General features: G+C 40.0%; 2 protein-coding genes across 2 annotated transcripts; one reads left to right on the top strand and one right to left on the bottom strand.

Moving 5' to 3' along the window:
* Positions 1-1,278: 1,278 nt before the first annotated feature.
* ndufv2 (NADH:ubiquinone oxidoreductase core subunit V2) lies at positions 1,279-7,608 on the bottom strand. The gene is made up of 8 exons (XM_070918661.1): positions 7,506-7,608; positions 6,515-6,577; positions 4,890-4,952; positions 4,127-4,243; positions 3,811-3,979; positions 3,261-3,370; positions 1,577-1,653; positions 1,279-1,469 (listed from the first exon to the last, which is right to left on the bottom strand). The coding sequence occupies exons 1-8, from the start codon at positions 7,545-7,547 to the stop codon at positions 1,376-1,378; spliced, it is 735 nt and encodes a 244-aa protein (XP_070774762.1). The 5' UTR covers positions 7,548-7,608; the 3' UTR covers positions 1,279-1,375.
* Positions 7,609-8,637: 1,029 nt separating this feature from the next.
* On the top strand, positions 8,638-22,408 carry acss2l (acyl-CoA synthetase short chain family member 2 like). The gene is given in 19 exon segments (XM_070918406.1): positions 8,638-8,745; positions 8,747-8,915; positions 9,069-9,264; positions 11,837-11,928; positions 12,229-12,332; positions 14,329-14,401; positions 14,589-14,664; positions 15,416-15,500; positions 16,428-16,565; positions 16,955-17,125; positions 17,243-17,376; positions 18,444-18,576; positions 18,921-18,977; positions 19,252-19,332; positions 20,036-20,144; positions 20,361-20,429; positions 20,650-20,826; positions 21,658-21,732; positions 21,830-22,408. Coding segments are annotated over 19 exon segments (2,175 nt in total). The 3' UTR covers positions 21,958-22,408.
* Positions 22,409-23,944: the final 1,536 nt, after the last annotated feature.

The raw sequence follows: 23,944 nt of genomic DNA, 5'->3' as shown, positions 1-23,944 counted from the left end.
TTCTTTCTTGTGAGCATGGCTACACAGTTTGGCCACAATTTTATTAATACATTGATCGCGTTAATTCGCCCCTTTAGCCCGCCAACCCCATTGTATCAGCCCGCTTTGAATTGGTTGCGCAGTGACATTTGCATCATGGTGTATTCTACGCGCATGCGTCATGATGCATAATATTGCATGTTGCAGAGCAGGCTTGAAAGTCGCAAGAGGAAACCGGAGTGGGGGAGGGGCACCGGCTAGACACGAAAACGCCACCGGGGCGTGATGGAAATGACAGGAGCAGTTGTAGGAAGGGGGCTGTGTGTTGAAGGCTATGGCAAGAGGATTTGTCATATAACAGCTTGACAGGATTATCTGGAATTCACGTATAAGTCAAAATCTGAATTTAAGAAGGCTATAATTACACGATGACTTGTCAAAGTGCTCATTTAAGATACCTGTAATTACATGCTGATTACCAAGACTTTAGTTACTGTTGCCATTATGTTGTAGCTTCCAATTAATGACACACATTTTAGTTTTGAGTAAGTGAATTCACTATATCTTCATTTAAATCAAGACTAGTTGAAACACAAATTCAAGATATCTCCAATTTAGTTCTGACTAGTGATACATTCAATTAGAAACATCTAATTATTCACAATTACATACTGTTTAATTAGGTATTTGAAACGAGGATGATAAAAAAAAAATGAATTGCAGAAAGCCCATCTGTAATATGAATTCAGTCAAACTGACTTAATGTAATCTCTGACATCTTTACATTAGGAATTCTGACTGAATATGTATTTGGATATGTGATCAAATTTGTATTAAATTACTCCTGGCGGATTGACTGATATGCAAACATTTAATGTGGTACAGTTGCACATGATAAATGTGAATGACTCATGCATTTGAGTCAATGCATTTGTATATACACTGTGATTGATTGTCAAGTGAAACCCTTATTAAGCTTGTCAGAGAAGTCTGTCACTTAAGTAGCATTGACAATGGAAACTGACATAAACGTCTTGTCTTTTACAGCACAGCATCATGTGGTAAAGCTAGGTGATAATTATAATATAATAGCATAAAATACCTGATTATTAATGATTCCAGAAATATCTATAAAATAACTAGTGTCAGGTCTATGTGTTGATACATGTGTGCCTAATAGATGCTGTAGTTGTCACCAGAGCCTAAATTATAAATGTAGAATCTATCATTAGACCTGTTTTCAGTTATATTACCATTCCATTGTTGGAATCCTGTAAGTGACACACTGACACCTAGAGCATAGGTACACGAACAGTTTATTTACACAGTATGTTTAAGATAAACATAATATCAGCTTCAGGGACAAGTTGCTTTTGAAAATGGTGGCCGTAAATGTCTACAGGTCCGCTCTTACACCAAAGCCTGGTCCTTTCGGAGGCTCTGTCAGAGAAGTCAACCCACCTGCAGGCTCACAGGAGAAACGCCCGTTCCTGTAGAAATTGGAAAAGAAAATATGTCTTAACATGCAATCAGTGTTCAATGTTTTGATGATGATCAGCAAGAAAATAACCAATATATGATGGTATTTTTAATGTACCTGGGCCCAGGTGGTGGGACTTTGCCTGCTTTAAGTTCATCAATAATGTCCTCAATGTCCTTAGGTGTGAGGTCCTCCTGGAAACAAGACAAAAGGAGAATAAATAAGAAAGCAGAATTGTGCACTGCTTTTCATTGCTCGTGGTCTCATGCTGGATTATAAAGGTCTTAACACTTTTACACATCCTTTAACCTGTATGAGCACCTTCTCATCCCTATTAAATTCAATCCTAAAGAGAGAGAGAGGGGAGGCTTAGGAGGCAATACTCAAAATAATACTTTTACAAGGAGCTTATGATGATTATAGCTAATTCTACAAAAAAGCAATAATTTTTTCAGTCATCATGTGAAAGAAGGTTTTACACTGCCAGTAAAAATGATCAGATGTCCTAAACAATAACCCTTTTCAAATTTTAAAATAACATTGTTGTTAAGTGTTGTCAGGGATAACAGGACATGCAGAATAATTCTGCCCTGTGATGCTCTTTGCTTCCAAACCAGATAATATGTTGCCCTTTGTTGTGCCTGGAAAAACGTATTAACCAGTAATAATGGGCTAAATGTTAACAACATGCTATAAAAGATAATGAAACTGTCAAATCCACTTCATTAAATAACGTGATGGTTTTCCTACAGTCAGTGCTAAAGAGGCTAAAACTTAATGACTTTAAATTTGTTTTTAACCCAGGCAACCAAAGCAGGGTTGGTTATGACGCATTACCTTTATACACAACCAAATCACACAAGGTAGTGTTTTACAGCCACTGATGAATGTGTTGTTATTCAAATAGCTCAGCTATTTTGTATTTCATAATCAACTGTGTTAATGTGCATAAAGACTGAATCAGGCATTTCAATAGCTTCTGCTTTCCAGGTTTAGAAGCCCAAAACAACCTCACACGTGTTTGCTTACAAACAGTACCATCTTGAATCAAATTAAGTGTGTAATTGATGACTGAATTAATCTAATAACCAAAGACTGCATGCATTACTGAGGGCTAATTATTCACATAAAATTCTAAACTCAGTACAACCTTAATCTTGGTGTTAACACATTGTAACTTTTCTGCCTCTAATGATCACACCTCAGCAATTTGAGGTGTTACAGGAAGTTCTTCCTTTCTCAGTTGCATTTAATTTTAATTGGGTCATTCCCTTGTGCTCAGCTTGCAATAACTACTTTGGGTGGCATGGTGGCGCAGTGGTTAGCACGCTGTAAAGCACTTTGGGAACCGTGAAGGTTGAAAAGCGCTATATAAGTGAGATCATTTACCATTTACTAACTTCCCCATGGCAATTGAGTGCAGAATTAGTTTCAGATAATGTTAACCACAAATCCAAAAAGCAAGCTTTTCATATCACATCTGGCTCATAAAGTTAATCTTTTTCCAAACTGAGGTCATGGACGAGACAACGTCGATATTCCAGCCATATTATTATTAACATAAAATTGATTATTTTTCTGTCACCGTTTCCATTTCCCCCCTGTTCATTTGTTTCGAGCCTTACAAGTGTAGACTGTACCACACCTGCATTGGCTTCCAGTGGAGGAAAAAAAAACGAAGGTAGCCCTCCTGAAATAGGACATTCTTTGCAAAACTCATTTCAGGTTTTAACCTAATTTTGTTAATTTAGTTATAATGTTCAGTGAGGAAGCCATCTGCACAGAGAAGTCAAGCACTCACATAATAGTTGTCATTGATCTGGACCATTGGAGCATTCACACAGGCACCCAGGCATTCCACTTCTATTAGCGTGAACATCTTGTCTGCAGTAGTCTCTCCAACCTTGATACCTGTGGAAAAACAAATAAAGACATGCTTTATAGTTAGCTAATCTCCTCTGTCAAGCTGCAGATTATGTTACTGAAACGGAATCTTTCTAATTTAAGCTGTATTACACAGCTATAACACTATGTGAGTTATAACAAAAACTATAAACTCACTGTTTGGTTGACTGAAAGAACAAACAAATTTGAGGGTGCTCTATTAAATGCCACACAGAATTAAGTAGGTTAGCAGTCGCCTGGCTTGATTTCAGTCTTGTATGTCTTCTTGTTTGCTGCTACAGCTCGCTGTTGTTTGAATTGCAGAGACAACTGTATATTTACATGTTTGTTCCCAATCTCTGTTTACCTCAAATGTACACAATAAAAAAGAAAGAAAAGATTGTTTTCATCTGCGTTTTCATCTCTTCATTGGTGTCCCATCGTAAAATGGAAAATGACTCTCTTACCCAGTTTGTTTTGGATGGCCTCCAGGATGCTGTCTGAGTTGCAGAGCATACAGGGCGTTGTTGTGCAGATCTGAATGAAGTATTTTCCCACGGGCTGACGCAGGAACATTGTATAGAATGTCGCTACTTCATACACTCTCATTGGAGCGACTTCCAGCACCTCAGCGACCTGAATGAAAACAATGACATGACACATAAGACGTGGTGTTGTATGGTGTTTCATAAAAATGTTGTCCAACAGATTTTTCTAAAGGATTACAAAACTCTTAATTGGCATCACACAGCTGTAAAGCTAATTCCAGAAGAATCACTGTGCCTTGTTCATGGCAGAGATAGGGAGCCATCCATGTTGCCTCTGGGCTACATCCAACACTGGGATGGTGGCTGCTTGCTTGTGTCCAACAGGGTACATTGAAATGATCGCATCAATCCTCTACAAGAGGGAGAAAAAAAGACATTTCGCTCAGAATAAGAATCATTGCATTCCTCTTTTGCACTTCAACAATTAGACCAATTTAAGCAATCAAATGAGGCTCATACAAAAGCCCAGATATTTACAAGAGATACACTGATACAGGTATATGGACTGACATCAACTTAAAAAAAATAAAATAATATTAATTTGAATGAAAAAATTATCTTTGTTTTATCTTGGTGATAATGATAAGGTGCTCACATTTTACTGTCCATTACCGTAGTAAATATCCATTTATCAAGATATGGATAGAAAACTCCTGCATCAGATTTCAGGTTTTTAGAAAAATATAAAAAACAGATTTAAAAAACTTTGTCTGGCTGAAACTAGTTAGGCTGGTTTAAAAGGGGGGTGAGATTTCCATACAATTCAATACAGATTAACACCATCATGATCATTAAAAAAAAAAACTAAAGATAGGCATGTCTGAAAAGCTTAACTTGTTTGTCTGCATTTGTATTAAAGACTTGAACAAAAATACACATCAGAACTGGCCAATACAGGTGGGAAAATATCAGATATACGTACTGACTTCAACTGAAAAAACAAACAAAACATCAGTGCATCCCCTAAAAGTACTGCTCCACACAGATGTCAACCTTACCCTTTTGTTCTCCTCAGTGAACTCAAAAGGAGTATCAGGGTTGTTGTCAGGAGTATCTCTGTGCTAAAAGAGAAAGACCACAGTGTTAAAGGACAGCTAACATTGTTTTCACCAAATTATCCTTACTCATCTTAAAATCAAATTTATAGCCAATTTATATGAAATCGGTTATTCGTCAACTACCACTTTCCTGTGAGTAACACGCTTATGAGCAGTATCTAACAGTATCTGATAAAATATGAATAACATATCATCTAAGCCCAGAGGGGGAAACAGGTGCTGCTACCAGACCATAGAAAAGACTCAACACAGTTAAAAATTATTTCAGCCTCTGCACACACTGCCCCCTTGTGAGCAGCAAATGCCCTTTGTACAATTAAGAAAAAGAAACACTTAAAATTTAATGGTGTTTGACGTTAAAGATGTCAAAAACAACATTCCTGATTGAAGAGGAAAGGTTCAAAGACAATTCATCCAAACCGAATTATCCCCAATCACAGACCAAGAACATCTTTAACATCAAGGGACCTTGAAACCATGGTATGTTTCCATTACATGCGAATATCACGTGGGATGTTTTTGTTGCAAAGCGTGGCTCTGGTTGGCTCTCAAGGCAGGTCCCTGGATAAATTAAGAGCTTTTGGAAAACTGATTCCTTTGGGATTATTTCAGCAAAAATGGAAGCATACACATATTGTACATATGTGTTATGCATTGATCACATTTTCACATTAGTTATATTTAATTAATTTAGAAACAGATACAAATAATATGACCACCTGTAAATACAGTTTATAAAGACACTCAACAGACTTGTATTGTTTATAGTGGTACTATGTGTAAACACTTGAGTAAAACAGGCCTATTTATAAAAAATAATTAAGTCAGATGGACAATTAAGATCTCCTAAATGTGGAACACGGAATGAAGGAAAGTACACAGATTTTGATTTACTCTTGTTTTTTAATCCTGTTTCATGAGATCCCAGCCCCACATCTGTTTTCTTTACTAATTTATAATGCATTAACTTAAATAATTAACTAACAATTAATTAAAATAAATGTAAATAATTTATTTGCAAACCATATATGAAATGTTGCAACAAAGTATATGAACATACCCCACACTGTAAGGTCATAAAAATAAAGTACTAATGGACTGATGCTTTGATATAATACAAAGTATTGGTGTCCATTATTATGTGCATGGACTCTATTACAGCCGCACTGACCACAGTGATACAAGGCCATAGATGTCAGTAATGCGAACAATTAACCGTGACACAGATCTAGACAATATTGACGATTATTTTGAATGTTTTGAGCACCACCAAGAAAAATCTGATTGTGTATTTCAGTGGTCCTTCTGTGTTGATTTCTGTTCTACCTGGTCTTTAATCTTTGAAAGTAATCTTTCAAACTGTCAGGCCATTCATCTCACATATTCTGGCTAAAGCAACATGACAATCAATTCTTGCAGTAATTCACATGTAACCCACTTTGTCCAGCTCAACAATGAAAGCTTATTGTGAGGTGTACAACAAACAAACAATTAAGCCTGATGGCTACTCTGTATCCAACTTCTTCTGCACATCTCCTCACTTTGGCAAAGAAACTGTAACTCACCACAAAGATGCCACCAGCTCCAGCGCGGGCAGCAGACTGATGTAGACTCCTGACCTGTCTGGCCTGCAAATACAGAGAGAAAAAAGACAGATAAGAAACCTGGTAATGTATCTTCCTAAGAGAGACACTTTAGTATGTCTTGCTCCAGACAAGAAACTATCAGAAAGGACTAGTAAATGGAAAAGTTAAAAAGAAACTGGTGATGTTATCATTGTCTGTCACAGAAACAAGCTGTGTAAAGTCCTTCACTTTCCATAATTCTTAAAAGATACAGACAGAAAAATCAACATTCTCTAAATTCTTCTGATGAATCATATCATAATTGCCAGGTCAGTTAAAAAGATAGAAATCTGACTGTTGTCCTCATGGTCAACTATTTAACCGTAAAAAGCTTAAACCATCACAACATGGGATGTCATCACAAAATCGAGCACTAGTTGTATTTGACTTCAAAATGTATATATGCCTAAATAAATGAGCCACACAATTTCCACATTTCATGGGTATAAATACAGGTCGTACATTAAAAGAAGTGAGATCTTTAGTGTATTGACTTAAATGTTTAGAAGGCTTGGGGGTCTCAGTCAAACCAGTGCTTTTCCATGTTGTACAACTACAATATCAGCGCACACACACACACACACACACACACACACACAGCTAACATTAAGGTGAGTTACGTGTTTCAAGCGAACTCACACTTTCATTTGTTTTATCTGAAATCAAATGTCGTGCAAAATAAAATCAAATACGTGATTGCTCATGTCCAGAGTACACGTTTCTTTGCATTGCTAATTTTGTCCAAAGATCACCTTGTAAACGTTTGACAGCAGAAAGCTAAATTAGCTAGCATGCTAATGTTACCCAACGTCAGTTAGCTTAGCGGCCTCCACTGCTTGCCCTTGTGAGAAGTCACAGAACCTTCTCTCCAAATTATCGTAAGGGGCACTTAAATTATTACCCAGAACAATAAAGAATATCACAACCATACCGTCTGCGATACTGCAGAGCGAACAGCAGCAGACAAAAACATCTTGTAGCTTGAAGTTTGGTCCCGGTGCGTTAGCAAATGGACGGGACAGCAGCGGCCGACATCAACAGAAGCGCTCTGCCTCGATTAAGAGGGTCTAGCGTCAGACGCTACGTCGGTGAGGTCGAGGCGCAACTGAATCGATCCCAGATTGAAATTTGAGATCAAAAACAAATGATGCCAACGGGCCATTTGGATATTTCATCTGAGCTAAGTTATGTAACCTGAATGATAGTTCACGTTGCATGTTTACTGGGGACAAATATTCCAAATGAACATGAAATAATAATAACTTTTATTTAACACTTTGAACAACATGTAACAATGCTACAAAGTTCTTCTTAGTAAAGCAAGGATAAAATCCAAATTGTAAAAGCTAAAAACTAGATGCTAATTAACATAAATACAGCATATTGCAATCAGTGAGGAGAATATTGATATGTGGATATTTAGTGGACATAAAATTGCATTAAATGTAAACAATTTATTTATTGACTTCATAGACTGAGGCAGTATATATTTGAGTTTAGTTAGTCTAGTTTTGTCAGTGCAATTAAATGTTCTCATTTCTGTCATGCATTTTTTTTGTTATTGGTGAAACACAATGTGACAAAACCAAAATCTGTCACACACACAAAAAAAGGTAAAAGATAAAAAACAACAACAAAAGTGACATAGGTAGGTCAAAGAATAAAACCTGCTGAATATCATGCAAATAAATATGAACCTAAAAAATACTATTATATTACTATTCCAAGAGCATTTAGTGACAATGCCTTGAGGATCTGGGATTTTGTTTACTGGCTGTCAGTGAACAAAATGTCATTCACTCACTCACTCTCTCTCTCTTTTGTCAGAGTTCCCATCATCCTCCCTGTCAAATCAAACCTCCCTGTGCCTGCCTGAATCCTCAGCATTCATCCTGCAGCACACCTCCTCCTCCTCCTTGCTTGGAAAAATAATGCCATAGACAGGCCAGGGGGGGCTCATCCAATGAAAAAGTGGGAGTGCCGAACCCTGTGAGCCGATTGGCTGCCCTGGCCCTAAGCAGACTGGGAGAGTGCTTGCAGCTCAGGGATTAGAGGTTGGTCTTATGCATGTTGAATTGTGTTGCTTCAGAACAGGAAGCCTGGTAGTGTTCTTACCTTACCCAGGAGGATCCAGACAGATCAGCAGTGACTCCAGATTAACCCATTTTCTGACTCACCCTCTGATGCTAAAGGCCCGTCTGCATCTGTCAGTGCACAATGGTTGTTCCTGAATCTCAGGACAAAATGTACCACGCTCCCGATGACATGAAGAGGGACGCTCATGTGCCTGATTTTAACTCCTATCTAGCACTGTACAGGAAATCTCTTGAGAATCCCGAAGGTAGGTCAAACGTGTCTGTATTTTTAGTGCAGTGCTTGCAGTGTTTCCTTGCATTTCACCTCCATCTGAGCCTGTCTGCACACAGTATCTCACTGTGTTTATCTGCCCTGTCTGCAGCCTGTAGCACTGACAGAAAGTATCACTTTGTTTCAGCTTTCTGGAAGGAGATAGCTGACGAGTTCTTTTGGAAGAAGCCGGCAACAGGACCAATGATGCAGTACAACTTTGATGTGACAAAAGGGAACATTTATGTCAAATGTGTGGAAGGGGCCAAAACCAACATGTGCTATAATGTCCTGGACAGGCTTGTGAGGGAGAGGAATCTTGGTGAAAAGGTTGCCTATTACTGGTAAGCAACAGTGTCTGTCTGGGATGAATGACGGCTTTGATGGGAAATACTGCCCGGAGTTATGTCAGGTATTCCAGTCAAAAGCAACTGCTGTGTCCCCTGTGCCGACCCCAGTGCACCAAAGCAAACCTCAGCTAGTACAACTCAGTGTCAGTGCTTCAGTGATTCAACCCTCTGAATCAACAGTGAACGTTTAATAGGATTTGTTGCAGAAGTGTTCCAGATTTCATCTTATTTTGGTAAAAACACATTGTGCAATCTAGCGTTACAGTAGAGTCCTGTAAGACGAGTTTGTGGTGTTTTAGGTGTTTTGTTCAGAATCGTCCAAAAAGAAAACTCCAGTAAGAATCTAATGGATTGTTTTCAGAATACGCTGGTTTTCAGGTTTTTACATGTAAACTCATAAACTCTTTCAAGCTCCTGACTTCCACTAAACTCTTTAAATTACTTTTTAACTTACAGTAACTTGCTGCTTACAGTAAAGCCTCACCATAAAGACTTTATGTTGTTTTGACTTTATGCTATGGCACATATTTGCTCTGTCAACAGAAGAGGCTTAACAAACAATAAATAGTGGTGCAAGCTCAGCAGTGATAGGGGTTCAGTGGAACTGGGCACAGTGAAGACCAGCCATCACCCACACAAGTGTCTTAACACTGTTTGCACTACATCAAAGGACTTATGTAATATATCTGCTCGAGTGTTTGCCATGCCAGTTTCAGCACACCATATGAGGAGGATACAGTGCACCAGCTTTGTTATTACCGTGTTTATATTTGAGCAGCGACCAGATGGTTTGTTTTGACCTGTTAAACACTTACATGACCTTCACTCACACCTTGTCCAAGCAGCATTCGCAAAACGAACTCAAATGGTAGGACACTGCAAAAAATTAGACATCAAAAAGTATTTAAAAGTCAAACGTGTGTCCTTTTATTTGACTTTACTTGTTACTGCATCTATTATTTATAGCTACTAGAGTCTACTAGATAACACAAGCTGATACCATCGGATCAGTGTTTGCATTTCAAAAGCACAAACGTTACGCTTACAGTATTTACCCAATCATATCAACAATTAAAGGCACCAACAGTGTCAATGCTCTGTGATGACAGGTTCCCAGTGGCTGAGGTGTTGCCCTTTGAACAAACATTGTTTTTAACAAAGAGGGAGTTTCTTAACCCTTTCAAGTGTTTGTAAGAAACGGTTTCAGCTTCTAACTGTAAGTTGCAGACAAAATGAGATATCTCAATGTCAGGTTTGTCTCAGTGTCATTTTCTTTTTTCTCTGAAAGTATACTGAGGACAAGCGCATTACATAAGACCTTGAGACTAAAACAGAATTGGCAACTGAACCAAGTGGTAAACATACAGTGTATTCTCACCATGTTTGGATTTTATAGCTGACGACCTCAGAGAGGTGGGTCAATACTTTAGCAGAAGTATTTTGCTCATAAATCATTTGGTGATTTATAAAAGAGTAGCATTAGTTAGAAATGATCTGACAGTGCAGAGATTTGAGAACTGGAGTAATGTGCTCAACCTTGGTCTTTGTTAAATCTTAAGTGGCAGCATTGTGAACAAGCGACGGCAGTCAAAGAGCTTTTTTAGACCTGGGAAAATCCTATTACAGCAGCCCAGCCGACCAGAGATAAAGGCGTGGATTAGGTTTCCAATGAATTCTCTAATTCATGCTACATTTTAAGGTGGTAATAGGCTATTTTGTTATTGTCCTGACATGGCCATTAAAATTTAGGTCTGATTCCTTGCCCACACCAAGATTACTCACTTTAGTTTTCAGCAGCAATAATGATGAACACGACTTTCAGACATCTTCAGCACAAAAAAATAGAAATGCAGTTTTATCCTTATTTAAATGTAATGAGTTTTTGACACATCCAATTCTTGCTTTGCTCAGTGCACATTCAGAGCTAACAGGAGCATTTAGTAGTTGAATTAAAGAGATCCATTGATTAACCCCTGTGGAACTCCACATTAGATTTGGTTTGCTCTGATGCGTATTTGCCAATAGGCACAAAGTAGACAATCAAATCAAATATGTGGGCTTTTTTTCATGCTGAGATGATCCAAAATTATCCAGAACAGAACAGAGTTCAGGTCACTTTATCAATAGCTGTTGCATTTATCATTGCAGAGTTTCATCACTGTAATCAATTATTTCACTGTCGTCAGCCTGGCGAAAGGCTGATGTTAGGTTGTTGCAGTGTTTTGGCTTCTGTCCCGCACCAGAGGCTTGCCACCATGCTGTCTGCAGGCCTGTGAAACATTGTGCCACATAGTTTTCCAACTGACAAACGTCCAAACCCAATATAGACCCAGCAACAACGGGAACAGGTTATCTCCTCTGTGAACTCACAGAACTCACAGGACAACGTCATGTTGTCTGAGAAGGTACTTTTGGAGGAAACTGTGGATCTGGAGGGGTTTTGTGTCCATCACGAAGCTCCATGTAATCATCACATGCAGACAGAGCTTCGTGCAATCTGAGACAGGTTGTGCATTACACTAACAGATCTGGGTTGTGTTTCTACTCTTGTATGTGGTCCTCTCAGGGAGGGGAACTCACCTGACCACCAAATGACCATCACCTACCGCCAGCTGCTGAGCCAGGTCTGCCGCTGTGCTAACGTCCTCAAGCAAATGGGTGAGAAACTAAAATTGTATCTTACATCCAAACAATATTGCTAACAGGGACAATGTTGGCATTGTCATTTGGCCCATAACCGGCATGCCGCAGCTCACCAGATATGGCTCCATGCGGTATGCCCAATGCACTTGTTGCATATCTGACATACAGTACATTATGTGGTCCATACCCAACATGCTGAAACTCACCCTAAAGCCACTTTGCCATTGCTGTTTTGAGTTAACAAGTAGCCCAGATCAGGCCCAGATGTGATTTGTGTTATCCAAAACCTCACGTCTGCGTGTTTCTTTGTTCAAGGTGTAAAAAAGGGAGACAGGGTGTCTATCTACCTTCCCATGATCCCAGAGCTGGTCTACACTATGTTGGCCTGTGCAAGGATAGGCGCTGTTCACTCCATTGTGGTAAGTAGTATGATGGATGTTTGGCCTTGGTTTCACCCATTTTGGAGAAGCAAATGAGTGAGGTTTGCTAAATAAAGATGTAGCGTCATTTAATGTCAGCATTTTAACAAAGTATACAAGATTTTATCTTCTGACGCTCCACATCTGTGAGATCGTTCACCTTCTCTGGTGCTCCAAGCAGATGTCAGTAACCATTTTATGGTATTATCTAACATAAATGTTGCATGCACGAGTTCCAATCTGTGTGAAGGAAAGTTTCTCCTCATTTCATCTCAGTTCAAATGAAGTCGTTTTTGTAGACAGTCAACATTTAGGTTAGCAGGGTTTGCTGCTTTGACCACATTTCCACGATTAAGCATCACTTGCTTCTATTGGTCCAGCCCTGCCCCTGTAGTTATCAGCTATTCTCTGTGTGAACACAACACTGGCAGCACCTGCGCTCAACATATGGGTCAGACATTTACCGGCTGTATCCACCTTGGGAAGGCATCAGAGTCTTCCCAATTTTGCAAGCAAGCCAACTCTATTTTAGTTTTTCAACCCTCCCCATCTGTGCAAAGGTTAGTAGCCTTGTTAAAAATATCTCCAGGCTGCTCCAAAGTGGGTTCATTTCATGACTTGCAAAAGCCTGTTTTTGGCAGACTCGAGTGTAAGTGACCTTGTCTGTGCTTGGTCATTGTTGTACATTTTCCAACTCTTTCATCTTATTTTATATAAACATCACATAGCAACATAAGGATGTTTGCGATGGTGCCAGCACCTTGGATTCTCATGTGACTGTTAATGTTAATCACAAATTAGCTTGGCATAAAATTCAATCATAGATGGAGCCAGACAGCACAGCCAGCACAGCCAGCACCACTCATGCAGTGACATTTTGCTGAGTCCAGAGTCCTCAGTGAGCTGATTCATAATGCTGTCATCAACACTGAAACATTATACTCTGTGAACTATTAACCTTGGCCAGAACACGAGCGTCTGGCGGGGGACGCCACAAATGACAATCATATTAAAGAATAATTATAAATGTCTGGTTCATTATGTAAGATTGAACAAGGTGACCCCTCTATACATGGTAACGAGAGGGAACAGCATGCATCAGACTGTCTGTTGCACTTTAATACGTATTTATGTATTTGTGGCCTCAAGTAACAATTAAGGAATATTACTAAAAGCTAAAACATAGTGTAACAAAAGCACAAGCAGAGCCATGAAGTCTGTGAGCTGGTTTGGTAATGTCATACATGTCTTACACATCAATAGCTACCTGAAGTTTGCTAACATTAGCTAATATAAACCACCATATGCTACTGGTCATACCAGACCAAGTAAGGTTGCTTTACTCAAGTGTGAACATTTAAAACTTTTAAAGTCAATTACAACTTGGGGCTCTGTTTTGTAGTTCTGGCCATCATTCCTGTCATTAATAATACAACATTGTACTAACAAAGTTAATGGCAGAGATCCAGGAATGCAACAGCGCTGCAAAAAATGACGAGAAACATGAGAAGTTAGAGGATCAAACAGGGTTTTTTTTTTCACAACATGTTAGTTAAATTTTTTTTGAAGATCAAATGATAAAATTACCCAAACTATCCGTTGTGAACATTCATCACAGTTTACAGACTGATTTTCTGATTGTGTGCCCACGTGTTTCCTGTGCAATGAGGGATTATTGGCAGCTTTCACTTTTGGTTTGATCTCCAAATAAAGTGGTTTAGATCATTTGGATAGACTGTTGGATGGTCACAAGCTCTCATGTTTCTTCCGCCGTTGGATTTTGTTGTGTGTCGCCCATGTTGTCGTGTTCCCAGATCTCTGCAAATACTTTGATGAGTACAACGTTATCATGACCAACAGAAATGATGGACATAACTATGATAATAAGACCCACATTGTAGTAAACCAGAAGTATCCATTAAGACGTCATGCTACAACATCTCCTCCTTTCAGCTTTCCCCACCTCTCTGTCTTGTCTTTCTCTTCGCATGTGCAGTTTGCAGGTTTCTCCTCTGAGTCTCTGTGTGAGAGGATTATGGACGCCCAGAGCAGCATCCTGGTGACAGCAGGTAGGTCCGGCAGCCAACATGGCAGCACCAGGATGTGATCTGTGGTGGCACTCAGGGACTGTAAAGATGGTTATCAAGTTGTAAAGTGACTCTGTGTTTAAATATCTTCTCCCTGCTGGTTCATACACTTCATCATCTGTCTCTCCACCTACCTCTCCCTCAATTTCCATCCCTTTGTAATATGCAGATGGTGTTTACAGAGGAGAGAAGCTGATCAACCTGAAACAGATTGCGGACGAGGCTCTGGAGAAGTGCAGGGAAAAGTAAGTGCTGCTGACGAGGCCAACTGTTCCTCTGTTCTCAGCAACCGCCCTTATTTACACTAGCTGCTGGTGATGGGACTCAGCCCTATCAGCTGTTATCAGGGACGTTGAGGAAACACACTGCCTGGTTTCCACATTACAAGGTTGCCGGGCAACATCGCTGAGATTCATCAGGGAGGTCCAAGCTGCTCGTCCCCTCCATGGCAACATGACCTGGGAGGGATGAGAGCTGAGAAACACAGCATGCTGGGAATGGCTATTTGGTGTGTGGGGGGGGTATCAGTGTGCAGACGTGTTTAGGGGTATCATTTCTAAATAAAATGTATAGTGATATTGTTGGTTTTACCAAAGCCTTGTGTCAAAACAAAATTTGAACTCATTTTGACTCAAAATCTCAGATTTTTCATACGAAACAGAGAGTTTGCCGAATTTACCTCAACTCTAATTATATTTTCTAGTAACATTCTATCATATTATGACCTTGTATGTACTTAATTATTTATCAACTCCATATTGCACTTCTGCTACTGTCTGTTTTAAGAGGGATCCTCTTCCTGAGGTTTTATCTTATATGAATCAAGGGTCAAAGGATAGAGGGTGTCCTGTTTTGAGACAAATATTTCGTCTATATAATGAAATTAACAAGTGTGGGTGAAACATATGGAAAAAGATGAGATGGAGAAATAAAACAATGCAAATTGAAATGTTCACATGTGAAAACTTTCACGAGATGCCTTTTACTTCCTCACAGAGCGTCATCTAGTGTCACTAAATGCCTTGTCGTCAAGCACCAAGCACTCAGGACAAAAAGCGGCGCTACATGCAACAAACTACAGGTATTTTGTCACCTGTAGACTACCTCCTGAAAAGTATGTTTTGTACTGAAATGTTTCGGAAAAAAAAAATCTAAATAATGAAAAAATAAAAATGCAGGTAGATATGTTTTAAAACTTTACCACCTAATGTTTTGGTGAACTGATGTATTCTTCAAACTAAGCTGTGACAAAAAGGGTGACTGTATCTGTGACGAGTAGTGTGACATAACGTTGAGATGAAGGTGTAATAACTCAGAAAATACCTTCATTTCTACCAGGGCTCTGGGGAGGGCCCTCAAAAAGTCTGGGATTTTTAAAATTTTACATCTTGCTGAAGAGATCAGGTGAACTTTGAAGCCATCATGTCATAAAGAAAAGAAATCAGTAAAATCAGACTACCCGAAGACAAAAGACGAAAAACAACAGAGGGAAAGCAGCTGATGAAGAAATTCTTGTAAACACACTTTGCTAGCAGCTTTTCAGAAGGTTTAATATCGTATTTAACGTGTCTCTTGAGAAAATGAAACAGCTTAGCTTTCAGTTTGAGAAACAGCCAATGAAGATCTAAAAACCCCACAGTGAAAGCGTCACACAGTAATTACAGGACATGGAGGGAAGATGGCTGAACTAGTTATTTGTGCAGGTGTGACAAAGCATGAATTAAAAAACGGGGCCCACTGAAGCTGCATATGTACGAGGCCCAGATTTTCCCATAACTCCACCACCCACAAAGAATCATGTGATCTTTCACCCGAGGCTAAAACAAAAAAAACATGTTCTCTTCCAATTTAGGATTCAGGATATGCCTCCAAGGAGCCCAGTAAATTACACTCGGTTCAAAATTGACACGGTGCGTCGCTGCCTGTGCTCTTGGTGCACGTTGTTGAGCAGATGTAATGAGGAGTTTTTATATGTTGCATTTGTTCCCTGTTGTTCTGGTGCGCTCAGACCCCCTGGGACTCAGAGTGCGATGTGTGGTGGGACGAGGCGATGAGAGACTCTCCCGAAGAGTGTGAACCCGAGTGGCTGGACGCCGAGGACCCGCTGTTTATCCTCTACACCAGCGGCTCCACCGGCAAACCCAAGGTGAGACACAGGTGTATGTGGAAGCCAGTTTTATAGTAGAAACACAGAGTAGCTGCTCATTTTCTGCTTCTGAGAAAACACACACAGCATCTATTTTCTACTTTAATAAGCCTGTAATGGTGTTAACCTTGCTGGCTTTTACGTCTTTACATCTGCTATCTCTGCTGTGAAATAGTGAGAAATGCTGGTTTTCTAATGCTGAGAGGCATAAATGCAACCCTAGGAAGTGTTTCGTGTGTCATTATTACACAAAACACACACACACACACACACACCTGCATACATGTCTCTTCTGCCAGCATCGAGAACCCCCTTGTTTTTACAGTCTGCTGTTTCTGTGGTGACCAATTATCTCTTCATTCGTGTTTCTGTCCTCGTGTACGCTACAGGGTGTTCTCCACACTGTCGCCGGGTATCTGCTCTACACGTCGCTGACCTTCAAGTACGTGTTCGATCATCACCATGACGACGTGTACTGGTGCACCGCCGACATCGGCTGGATCACCGGCCACTCCTACATCACCTACGGCCCCCTCGCCAACGGCGCTACAAGTGTTCTGGTGAGTCTGAAAGAGACTTTGTTCCTTTTATTTTTACCAAAAATCAGAAGACACATTTCAGCATAGAGGCCCCTAATAGGAGCTAAAAAACCAAACCATGGTGTGCGTTTCCTCCAGTTTGAAGGTATTCCAGTTCACCCTCATGTGGGCCGGTTCTGGGAGATTATTGAGAAGTACAAAGTGACCAAGTTCTACACAGCTCCTACAGCCATCCGCCTGCTGATGAAGTACGGACGCGAGCCGCTGCAGAAGTAAGAGCCTGCGTCCTCTGAATGTCACAGCAGCTCAGAAAAATCCTGATTTTTTAAAAAACATATTTTCCAGAAGCTACAGCAGGAGTCTTTCAAACCACAGCTTGACCTGACGGATGGTCCGAGTGTATTTTTGCAACAGTGTTTCCCAGCTTTCATATGAAAATTTCCACCTTTTAACTTTGAAAGACCCCCTTCTCTCTTCTCACGGGGTCTGTCTCTTTTGTGACAGACCCCTCAGTGGTGAGGCGAACAAAGCAAATCTGTATGAATAATGATGCAAGTGACACTGTGTGAACAAGCCTTTTTCATGCAGTTTTTTAACACTAAAGTCCCAGGAATCCCGAAACCCAACATAGTGTTATGCGTCAAAAAAGATTAAATTTCTTGATCTGTAAACACTCACTCCAAACGTGAGAAGAAGAAAGAAGAAGAAAACAACCCTGAAACACTTTAACACAGCTTTAAAACAGACACTGATTGTTTATCTTCCTTTTCTGAATCTGTTGTGCTTATTTTCCAGTTTATATTTCTTAGTTTTATGGCAGAAAACTGAAAGGAACAGTTTGACATTTTGGGAAACATGCTCACTCTCTTTCTTGCCGAGCGTCAGATGAGCAGATTGATACCACTCTCATGCCTGTACGCTAAATATGAACCTGGAGTCAGCAGCTTAGTTAGCTTAACTTAGCATAGAAACTGGAAACAGGGGAAAACAGCTGGCCTGGTTCTCCGACAAGACGCCAGGAAGTCACTGCACCCGGCCAAGAAGTAGTTCGGCACAGTTTTGTACAGATTACGGGGTATAAAGTGTAAACTACTGGGCTTTAAAAGGTGCTGGTAGAAGGAATTTTGTTGAGAGCTAAGCTAAAACATCACCACTAAGCATATAAAACATCACCGGTCAAGGAGTGATAATAAATGAATAAAAGAGCATCATTTTGTACTGATGTGTTGGCAGCTAACAATCCACTCAAACAACAAATAGATAAACATCTAGAGCAGTGATCTGTACCACATAATGATGGAATATATCTGAGGGACATTTTCTCACTCGCCTCTGCCAGGTATGACCTCTCCAGCCTGAGGATTCTGGGTACTGTAGGCGAGCCGATCAACCCGGAGGCGTGGCTGTGGTACCACGAGGCGGTCGGTCAGGGCAGATGTCCCGTGGTCGACACTTTCTGGCAGACCGAGACTGTAAGTGCCGGACATCTGTAAAAGTCACCATTGATTTTTATTTTATTCTCACAATTCACAAACCAAAGACAGATTATCAATAACCCGGATATCAATACACAAATTCACTCAACAACCCCCCAAAAATGACAAAACACTCTGTGCATTGCACTCATTATTAGGTAGGCAACAAATATATGTGACCAAACAGAGCCAAACAGGCTTAAAACCCTGCAACTGATTTACAGCAAATTGTGTCATTTCTAAGAGTTGATGGCAAGACAACATATATAATTAACACCTTGTAAGCTGCAAATTTACGACTTTTAGTTTCCTGCGCCTTTAAACATCACTTATCTCTACAGGGAGGTCATGTTCTGACTCCTCTGCCTGCTGCCACACCGCTGAAACCAGGCTCTGCTGTAAGTGACAACACGCCTTTTGACACCAGTTGTCTCTGACATTTTTATGTAAATCTTAAAACACATGCGGCGAGTTTCATCAATACAAATCATGCTGATAAGGAAGGGTTGGACCTCTGTATGTGAGAATAGATCAATCAGTGTTTTTTGCTAAACCAAAGCACCTTTTTTTCCATTTAAATTTCATATTTGGCTTTTCCACGTGTAGATTATGATCCAGATTATGATCTGTAGCCACACAGGAGACGTTTAATGAATGTATTTCGTATTTCAGACCTTTCCTTTCTTCGGGGTAGAGCCCACAATCCTCAACGAACACGGGGAGGAACTGGAAGGTGAGGCTGAGGGTTATCTGGTAAGTTTCGATTCAATTCTGTACGACTTCATTTATCCCTGCAAGGGCGATTGTATGCAGCAGCTCTGCGTCCAGATCAACAGATACACAGACAGTAGATAGGAAGGAATGAACAATACTGTTAATCACAAATCATTCCAACTATATGTGCTAGATGTGGAACTGGTAATACATTAATAATTAACTATAAATGATAAATTCACCGTAACACCACAGTTTCAGTTATTATTGGCTCGTCAACCATTAGTTTTGTTGCCTGAGTATCTTTGCATTTTTTACTTTGTTCTTTTCTTGTGAGTTTTATTAGTAGTTTGTCAGTTTGAAGCACTTTTAAAACAGTTTTAAGAAGTATTTGTATTATATTCACTTTAATACTAATTATTAATGCGATTGCACTACTATAAGTAGTAATTCTTATCTGTTTTATATACTTTTTAGATTTTTTTGCTCTCATTATGTTATTTTGTTTTGGTGTATTTTATTTTATTGCGTCGTCTGTAGTTGCCTGATGCTCAGCACTCTGTAACTTTGTTTTAAAATGTGCCGTCAAGTCAATTTTATTTTATCAGCACAGCATGCGACACCCTCTATCGTTAGACCTCCGGGATAACGATAAATTGATTGATTAATTGGTCAATTGGTAGCAATAGTAACAGTCATACCTCTCTCATGTTTTATATGTATCTTCTGTGTTTTGTCACAGGTATTCAGGAGGCCCTGGCCTGGAATAATGCGCACCGTGTACAGAAACCACGAACGCTTTGAGAACACCTACTTCAAGAAATTCCCAGGCTTCTATGTAACCGGTGACGGTGAGCCACAAAAAAAAAAGATATTACATCGCCTGTCGGGGCGCTCTGACTGTCACAAAAAAAGATTGTATGTCACCCTGGATTCAGCAAAAGTCTAAATATCAAAAATGTATGTCTTGATTTCTCACTGAAATACCAGAAAGCCTCTTGAGGGAGAAAAAAATATGCTGTAAAAACTCTTTTGGGGGTTATGCAACTTGTTTCCTCCTCTCTCAGGCTGCAGGCGAGATAAAGACGGCTATTACTGGATCACAGGAAGAATAGACGACATGCTGAATGTGTCAGGTACTGTACTGCGAGGTGTCACTCTCTGATAACACAGCTGCTTCTCAGAACCTTCAAAAAAGGTTATTACAACATCAAAATCACACATTATGACAATAACTTCAAATGATGATCTTAAACACGTTGCAGCCTTTTGGGAGCATTTTCATTTTCCTCTCCAGAAACCTTACGCTGTATGTTTTGTAACTGATGAGTTCTGTATTTTTTTGGTGTCTTTCAGGCCACCTGATGAGCACAGCGGAGGTGGAGGCGGCTCTGACGGAGCACCCGGCCGTGGCGGAGGCCGCTGTGGTGAGTCGGCCTCACAAGGTGAAGGGCGAGTGTCTCTACTGCTTCGTCACCCTCAAAGGCAGCAGGGAGTTCAACCACACGCTGGCGGAGGAGCTCAAGAGACTGGGTGAGGCTACATGAGAGGAAAAATCCACTCAAAATGATGTAAATTTGGGTTTTAAATAGTATTAGTGCCAAATGTTGTGTTCTTTCTTTGAACAAACCCTTCCATCAAATATGACTTGTAGATCCATAAGTATTTCAATTCAAATAAGGTGCTTTAAGGTGTGTTTTCTTATTCTCACAAAAATGTAATACTATGATAATACTATGGGCCGTTATTGATACGTTTTGAATAAATGGTGGTAAATGATTTTCCCTTTCAGTTATCCTCATCCCCTCATTCCCTGTTTTCTCATTTCTCTCTCTCTCTGGCTTAATGTTTTGTTTTATCTTGTTTTATTTATTTATCTTTTTAACTTCTTGTGTGTACGTACAGTAGACCCTTCCTGTGTTTTGGATGTTTCTGTTTTTCTTCAGATGTTTTTGATAAGACAACATAAGATAAAACTTCATTGATCCCAAGTGGGAAATATTATATATATATAGAGGGAATATCACTTTATCTCATTTACAACCTACATCTTATATTATAGTATCTTTGACACATTTATATGTAAATGCTTTGTAAATGTGTAACTATACACAATTTAAAAAATGTAATTTGTGCAAAATAAAGTTTACAGATTGTTCACAAACTAGCCGACATGCCCATACAAACACCTTTAAAAGAAGGTCAGTTTTTGGCTTTTTGAGTGAGAAATATGTATAAATAATGTACAAAATAAAGTCCACAAGGCAGTTAAAAGATTTTTTTTTATATGTATTTTTTATATTTGAGTCCAGACAAGCTTTATTCTGCACTGCACTGATTCCTTTTCTGTATTCTTTTTGTCAGTGAGAGAGAAAATCGGACCAATCGCCACGCCAGACTTCATCCAAAATGCTCCAGCGCTCCCGAAAACTCGCTCAGGTAACACCTCTTTAAATCAAAATCCTCCTCCTGCTCCTCCTCCACCCTCCTCCTTTGTAACATTTGTCTCCTCTTCCTCTGACTCCGATCCATTTAGGGAAGATCATGAGGCGAATCCTCCGGCAGATCGCCCGCAACGAGAAGGACCTGGGCGACCTTTCGACCCTGGCCGACCCGAAGGTGGTGGAGGTGCTGTTTAGCCAGAGATGTGAAGCTGCAGCCTGAACAAATGCCTCCCTCTCTGTCTTCATGCTGTGCATCGGAGCAGATGAAGACAATCACAAACTGCTGGTTCTAGATCAGCGTCTGGGTGTTTGCGTGCACTCTTTGGGACTGAATGAAGGGGCTGGGGTCAGAAAATTTACACCGCTTACATTGAGACGCTTTTAAATTGTTGTTTTATGTGGAGCAAAAGAAAATAGAAAACAATTGGAAAAGTGAAATGTCATTGGTGCTATTATGTAGAAGTACTAATACGGGGGTTTTGTTGCTTTGCGTTTGGGCCAAAATGTCAAACAAACTGGACACAGAATTACTAGTTTTATATTTTCCTAAAAGTCTTTTAGTTCCGTAACATAACAATAGAAAAGTCAGCTTTGCACAGCTTGTTTTTGACTGACGACTGATGTATATTTTCAATCTGTGATATATTTCTATGACTTTAGAATAAAGTGTTTAACAGGTTTGTTCCCTTTGTCCTTTTACCTTTGAGCTCAGCAGCTGATTGATGCCCTCATGTGGCAGGAATCGTCCTCTACAGCTGCAATCTGATGGTCCACCGTAAAAGCCTTTTCACTCTCCTGCCAAGGCTTACTACTCCTTTTGTAGTTTAATGATGCACGGAGCAACACACACACACACACACACACACGGCTTTGATGATGTGAAGTGCAGCAGGGAGCAGCGATTATGGGGGGGGGGGACAGAAAGATTGACGGATGGAGGGAAGAAGACAAGAGAGGGCTGTTTTATTCTAAGTGGTTTCTTTGGAAATTACAAGCATCGGTGGTCTCAAAAAAAGAAAAAAACGATAATCTGTTATTTTAAGAGATTAGATTGCAGCAGGTTGTTATGAAAGTAGCTCAGAGGGACTCTCTTATCTTACTGTTAATGTTGGGTCATGTACAGTCTGTGGACTTCCTTTGTTGTCTCCTCTACACCACTCCATCTCACATGCTGTGTGTGTGTGTGTGTGTGTGTGTGTGGAGGACGAGGATAATAAAGGAGCCCAGAAACACAGCAATGGGCGATATTACATCATCACCCCCAGCAGCAGAGGAGTGGTTACCATGACAACCTCTTCAACCCTCCACTTCTTCAGGCCCCCACCCCCCAGCCCCACTTCTTCCTCCTCTGACCACAACAGCAGTCTGCAGATGTTCTGTAACCTGACGAGGATGACCTGGGTTTACATTAATGTAGAATTTACATTATGGGAACCTGTGTTTTGGCGAAGAAGGCGAGTCCCCACAATGTAAATGTGTGATTTATGTCCCATCCCTAGATGGGCCTTTAAAATACTACAAAACAAAACAAACTCAAAAATAGGTGCTTACATTAAAAACAAATACAGACAAAAGACTTCACAAGACAAACTAATACAGTAAAGCACCATAAAACAAGAAGCACCAGATCATTCATGACTACATTACTGAGCCTGAAGCTCTGAGTGGAACTACAAGGTCACTGAGCGCCTGGGAAGCCTGGTTATGTAGTCATTTATAGATGAGTTTTAGATTAGCAAACTTAATAAAATGGTGCAGTAAAGATGCTATGAGATGTAACAATTTACATGTATTAATCACCTGTTATTGTTCAATGTGTTAACAAATTGGAACATAACTTGTGACCTACCCTGACTTTCTCGGTTGCCTATAGCAGCCTGTGTGCGACACTAGCTAACGTTAGCTTAGAAATGGAGCCAGCTAATGACAACAAATGATCGGCACCCCTCCGAAACATACAGTCCAACACAAAAACCATGTAGCTTGTTTGCTAACGCTAATAGTCCACATAGCTTGCTAACGCAGATGAATTGCTAGCTAGCTAATGTAGCAAAATACTGCCTTTTGTGGATAATGGTGGTTTGCTGGTTAATTGGCTAGCTTGCCATTTGCAAATTACTTTATCAGCAAACGTTATGAAGCAACCATTGCCAGACGAATAGCTGGCTAAGCTTGCTTGTTCACGAACATTATTGATTGCAAAATAC

The sequence above is a fragment of the Enoplosus armatus genome, chromosome 14 (genome assembly GCF_043641665.1).
Source record: "Enoplosus armatus isolate fEnoArm2 chromosome 14, fEnoArm2.hap1, whole genome shotgun sequence".
NCBI lineage: Eukaryota > Metazoa > Chordata > Actinopteri > Centrarchiformes > Enoplosidae > Enoplosus > Enoplosus armatus.
The sequence above is the reverse complement of the archived record's forward strand: the minus strand, read 5'-3'. Positions and strand labels throughout refer to the sequence as shown.